At 55.6% G+C, this 6,000-nt stretch overlaps 1 protein-coding gene across 1 annotated transcript in view; it reads right to left on the bottom strand.

Annotated features, from left to right (window-relative positions):
* Window positions 1–6,000, bottom strand: part of LOC140460028 (large neutral amino acids transporter small subunit 2-like) — a gene marked incomplete at its 3' end in the record, with an annotated part of 101,256 nt that continues 95,256 nt past the window's right edge. Inside the window, 2 exon segments of the mRNA XM_072554435.1 lie at window positions 1–90; window positions 4,961–5,110. Coding sequence (XP_072410536.1) covers window positions 1–90; window positions 4,961–5,110 — 240 coding nt within the window.

The following is a 6,000-nucleotide window of genomic DNA, read 5'->3' as shown; positions in this document are numbered from 1 at the left end:
AATCCCACACACCACCGGCTCCGACCACAGGCTGAAGATCAGCAGGAAGGCCCAGAACAGCAGGTAGACCACCGGAAAGATCAGGTTCACCTGAGAGAGACGGAGCGAGAGAGAGAGAGAGAGAGAGAGGGAAGGAGGGCGTCAGAGAGGGCAGCAAGAGAAACACACAGCAGGCAACATGTCCCCCAGAGTGGGGAGGTTGGACCAGCTTGATGGGAGACGGGTCACAGGGCAAGGACACAAACATTCTCCTCATCTCAATGTCTTCTGTGGAGGCACGGTGGCTCAGTGGTTAGCGCCGCTGCCTCATGGCGCCAGGGACACTGGTTCGTTTCCAGCCTCATTACCCCCCCCCCCGCGTCTGCGTGGGTTTCCTCCGGGTGCTCCGGTTTCCTCCCACAGCCTGAAGATGTGCAGGTTAGGGTGGATTGGCCGTGCTAAATTACCCATAGTACCCCAGGGATGTGCAGGTTAGGGTGGATTGGCCGTGCTAAATTACCCATAGTACCCCAGGGATGTTTAGGTTAGGGTGGATTGGCCATGCTAAATTACCCATAGTGCACAGGGATGTGCAGGTTAGGGTGGATTGGCCATGCTAAATTACCCATAGTGCCCAGGGATGTGCAGGTTAGGGTGGATTGGCCATGCTAAATTACCCATAGTGTCCAGGGATGTGCAGGTTAGGGTGGATTAGCCATGCTAAATTACCCATAGTGCCCAGGGATGTGCAGGTTAGGGTGGATTGGCCGCGCTAAATTACCCATAGTGCCCAGGGATGTGCAGGTTCGGTGCATTAGTCAGAGATAAATACGGTAGGGGAATGGGTCTGGGTGGGTTACTCTGCGGAGGGCCAGTGTGGACTGGTTGGGCCGAAGGGCCTGTTTCCACACTGTCGGGATTCAGTCAGTTCTTGGGAGATGAGAACTCCCTGGAGTCTCCCAGAGGGAAGGGGGTAACAGGGATAGGAAGGAGTCCCAGAGGCCGGCTCGCCCTTCAATCTGCATTGTAAACATTTATGAGCGGCTGTTGCAATCTCTCCCGAGCTCCATTAGCCTGTGCTGAGGTGTCAGCATCTTTCCCCGTTATCAGTGTTTACAGAAGAGCTAGCTCTCTGCGCTCCCTCACACACACACCGAGGCACCTCTTGCTCAGCAATTCCTGCGTTTCCTCTCTCACGTTAACCCCCACGGTTCCAGACCCACACTCTTCCTCCCGCCAAACCGCCCCCCATTCCCGTGAGATCCTGCTGGACGCCCACTGGCTGCCAAATCCGTCATGTCTCTGAAAAGGACAAGAAAGCATGGCGTGGGAGAGAGTTAACGCTATTAGTGATGGTCTCTACCGGGCAGCCTCGCATGTGGTGGGGAGGGTGGGGAGGGGGGGGTGGTCGATTTTAAGCACAGCCAAACTGTGCATGGAAAGATCCCACAAAGGGGTTGGGGGGGGGGGGGGGGGGGGCAACTGTGACAGACAACCAGAAGGGGGCAGCTCAGTGGTTGGTGCTTCTGCCTCACGGCACCAGGGACCTGGATTCGATCCCACCCTCAGGATGACTGTCTGTGTGAAGTTTACACATTCTCCCCCACCCTGTGTCTGCATGGGTTTCCTCCGGGTGCTCCAGTTTCCTCCGACAATCCAGGGATGTGTAGGTTAGCATGGACTGGCCTTGCTAAATTACCCATAGTGCCGAGAGATGTGCAGGTTAGGGTGGATTGACCGTGCTAAATTACCCATAGTGCCCAGGGATGTGCAGGTTAGGGTGGATTGGCCGTGCTAAATTACCCATAGTGCCCAGGGATGTGCAGGTTAGGGTGGATTGGCCGTGCTAAATTACCCATAGTGCACAGGGATGGGCAGGTTAGAGGGGATTGGCCGTGCTAAATTACCCATAGTGCCCAGGGATGTGCAGGTTAGAGGGGATTGGCCGTGGGAAATGCAGGAGTATGGGGATCGGATCAGGGTGTGGGTCTGGTTATGATGCTCTTTGGAGGGTCAGTGTGGACCAATGGGCCAAATGGCCTATTCCTACACTGTAGGGATTCGACGATACAGACAGACGCACACGCCCGCCTACACACACACACACGCATGGACGCACATTGTCACAGACGCACACACACAGATGCATCTTGACACGCACGCGTGGACGCACACTGACACACATGCACACGCCCGCACGCGCACACACACAGACACAGACACAGACACAGAATGACAGCGTGAGTCCACATGGTGAAGACAGGGAGCGAGGCAGAGGGAGTGACACAGAATACCGGTCGAGGCCATCTGGGTGTGTGCTCGCCTCCAGATCAGGTGTTTGCTGAAGCATGAAGCACTCAGGGCCCTGGTACTTCTGGGTTACTGAGCACAGCACTGCAGTCTCACTAGAAATGTGCGCAGTGATGAGAATACTCAATGAGCAGGAAATAATTGAGAGTTATTCGGCAGAGAGGAGCCGCTCAGCCACTGGTGTGGAAGAGAGCCCAGGTCAAGCAGGGACTTGTGACTGAGAGATGGGGGGGGGAGAGAGAGAGACACAGACAGACAGACAGAGAGAGGAAGAGAGAGAGACAGAGAGAGAGAGAGAGAGAGGGAGAGACAGATAGACAGACAGAGAAAAAGCGAGAAAGAGAAATGCTGCCTCAGAGACACACAGCGCGGAAACAGACCCTTCGGCCCAACCCGTCCGTGCCGACCCAGATATCCCTAACCTAATCTAGTCCCACCTACCAACACCCGGCCCATATCCCTCCAAACCCTTCCTGTTCATGTCCCCATCCAGATGCCTTTTAAATGTTGCAATTGTACCAGCCTCCACCCCTTCCTCTGGCAGCTCATTCCACACACGCACCACCCTCTGGGTGAAAAGGTTGCCCCTTAGGTCTCTTTTATAGCTTTCCCCCTCTCACCCTAAACCTACCCCCCTCTAGTTCTATGCTCCCCCACCCCAGAGGGAAAAGACTTGGTCTATTTACCCTCTCCCTCATGATTTTATAAACCTTTATCAGGTTCCCCCCTCAGCCTCCGACGCTCCAGGGAAAACAGCCCCAGCCTGTTCAGCCTCTCCCTGTAGCTCAAATCGTCCATGCTAACATCCTTGTAAATCTTTGCTGGACCCTTTACAATTTAATAATATCCTTCTTCCTGCAGGATGAGCAGAACTGGACACTGTACTCCAGAGAGACCTCAAGAGTGTATGTGTGTGTCTGTGTGTGTGAGTGAGTGTGTGTGAGAGAGAGAGAGAGAGAGAGAGAGTGTCTGCATGTGAAATAGAGAGAGTCTCTATGTGTGTGTGTGTGTGTGTGAGAATGTGTCAGAGAGAGCGCGAGTCTGCACGTGTGCGCGAGAGTGTGTGCGCACCAGACTGCAAGTGTGAGAAAGTGCATGGGACTGCATGAGAGTGTGTGTGAGAGAGACAGTGTGTGAAAGTCAGAGAGAGTGAGTGAATGAGTGTGTTTGAGTGAGAGAGAGAATGAGTGTGCGCGTGACAGCGAGTGTGAGCGAGAGTGAATGAGTGCATTTGTGAGAGAATGAGAGCTGTTGAGCAGGAATGAGACGGTGAACACAGGACAATGCAGCAGCGTGACGGAGTTAATGAATAGTTCATTCCAGTACCACCTGGCTGGTGTTTAACCTGAAATCCTTTTGCTCTCAGCAGGAACGGTACTCAGTGTGTAAGGGGGGGGAATGAGGATACAGCCTCGCCTCCCCTCCCCCCCCCCCCCCCCCCCCCCGAGCACACACTGCAATCACACCCCAATAGCAGCACGGGCAGCATTGCCTTCCCCTTCCTTATTAGTCACCCTCAAATGTACATTGAACTGTGGGCCGGACCCTTACCGCTCCCTATGGCACGTTCAGCACGCTCGGGGAAGGGCAGCAGGGACATTTTCCGATGTGTCAGATGAGGGCAGAAATGCAGCATTTGGCCCAGCTCTCCATGCTCTCTCTCTCTCTCTCTCTCTCTGCAGAAGTGAACCCAGCCAGTGCTGCCATCCCATGCTCAGGGCTCGATGGCGCAGATGCAGGAGGGGCAATGGGGTGGCACGGTGGCTCAGTAGTTAGCACGGCTGCCTCACAGCGACTCGGGTAACAGTCTGTGTGGAGTTTGCACATTCTTCCCCCCCCCCCCCCCCCCCGTGCCTACGTGGGTTTCTTGCCACAATCCAAAAGTGCATAGGTTAGGGTGGATTGGCCGTGCTAAATTACCCATAGTGCCCAGGGATGTGCAGGTTAGGGTGGATTGGCCGTGCTAAATTACCCATAGTGCCCAGGGATGTACAGGTTAGGGTGGATTGGCCATGCTAAATTACCCATAGTGCCCAGGGATGTGCAGGTTAGGGTGGATTGGCCGTGCTAAATTACCCATAGTGCCCAGGGATGTGCAGGTTAGGGTGAATTGGCCATAGGGTAGGATAGGGGTCTGTGTGAGATGCTCTTACCCCCAAATATCTGTGTACATTGAGAACAAAGATCGGTGGGTGTTTGGCTGTGAAAGGTAGCAAGGGCGACAGAGAGTGTGACACTGAGCCAGAAGACCAGCTACTGTCCAGTTGAATGGTGGAGCTGGCTTGAGGGGCTGAATGGCCTTCTCCTCCTCCTCCCCCCCCCCCACCCCCTCCCCCTCACATCTGATGGGGTTTTCCCTACAATTTCCTTCCCCTGCAGCGCCATCCCGATTTCCTCTTCTAACCGCCCGTGGCCTCCCCGTGCACCACTCTCGAATGTGGATCTCGTCACTTGATGTGGAAAAACAGTTCCTCCCTATGTCCGCTAGCCCCTAAATGTTAAAGAAGTGGGACAATGCTCACTTTGGGGTGGGGAGGAGGCGAGAGCGACAGAGAGAGCGAGAGAGAGAGAGAGAGAGAGTGCGAGGGAGAGAGAGAGCGCGAGGGAGAGAGAGAGAGCGCGAGAGAGAGAGCGAGAGAGAGAGAGCGCGAGAGCCCGGAATTCTGGTTACCTTGATAGGCCGAGGGATGTCAGGCTGCTTCCAACGGAGCACGATCTGCCCGGCAATCGTGACGCCATAGAACAGGTAGTTGATGAACCCCACGTAGTTTATGAGTGTGTAAATGTCACTGGTCACCAGCATCAGCAAGGTGGAGGCACACTGGAGAGCGGGGATGGAGAGAGAGAGAGAGAGAGAGAGAGAGAGAGAGAGAGAAAGGGAAGGAGGGAGCAGGAAGGGAGGACAGTGGTGGGATGGGGAGGGAGAGTTGGGGAGGGAGAGTCGGGGAGAGAAACATTTAGTCACGGAAATCTCAGACCGGTGAAGGTGAGGAGGATGCTGAGGAATGCGACAGACAGCAAGCTTCAGGCAGAAAGAAGCAAAGCAAATCAATGTTATGTTCCCCCCACCTCCAGTTACGATCAGGTTAAACCCCTTGCTCACACACAGCGCAGGCTCCCAACAGGTCAGGAACGCCTAAGAACTCGCACGGTTACGCCCACTACACTTCAATGACTTAGTCCAGTAAGGGGCATTGCAAATTGCTGCCGGGCCTGGGACAGAGGGGACACACTGCAAATGGCCACTGGGGCCTGGGACAGAGGGGACACACTGCAAATTGCTGCCGGGCCTGGGACAGAGGGGACACACTGCAAATGGCTGCCGGGCCTGGGACAGAGGGGACACACTGCAAATGGCTGCCGGGCCTGGGACAGAGGGGACACACTGCAAATGGCTGCCGGGCCTGGGACAGAGGGGACACACTGCAAATGGCTGCCGGGCCTGGGACAGAGGGGACACACTGCAAATGGCTGCTGGGCCTGGGACAGAGGGGACACACTGCAAATGGCTGCTGGGCCTGGGACGGAGGGGACACACTGCAAATGGCTGCCGGGCCTGGGACAGAGGGGACACACTGCAAATGGCTGCCGGGCCTGGGACAGAGGGGACACACTGCAAATGGCTGCTGGGCCTGGGACAGAGGGGACACACTGCAAATGGCTGCTGGGCCTGGGACAGAGGGGACACACTGCAAATGGCCACTGGGGCCT

This window comes from Chiloscyllium punctatum, chromosome 36 (assembly GCF_047496795.1).
Source record: "Chiloscyllium punctatum isolate Juve2018m chromosome 36, sChiPun1.3, whole genome shotgun sequence".
NCBI classification, from domain to species: domain Eukaryota; kingdom Metazoa; phylum Chordata; class Chondrichthyes; order Orectolobiformes; family Hemiscylliidae; genus Chiloscyllium; species Chiloscyllium punctatum.
Note: the sequence above shows the minus strand (reverse complement) of the source record. Positions and strands in the feature narration are given on the sequence as shown.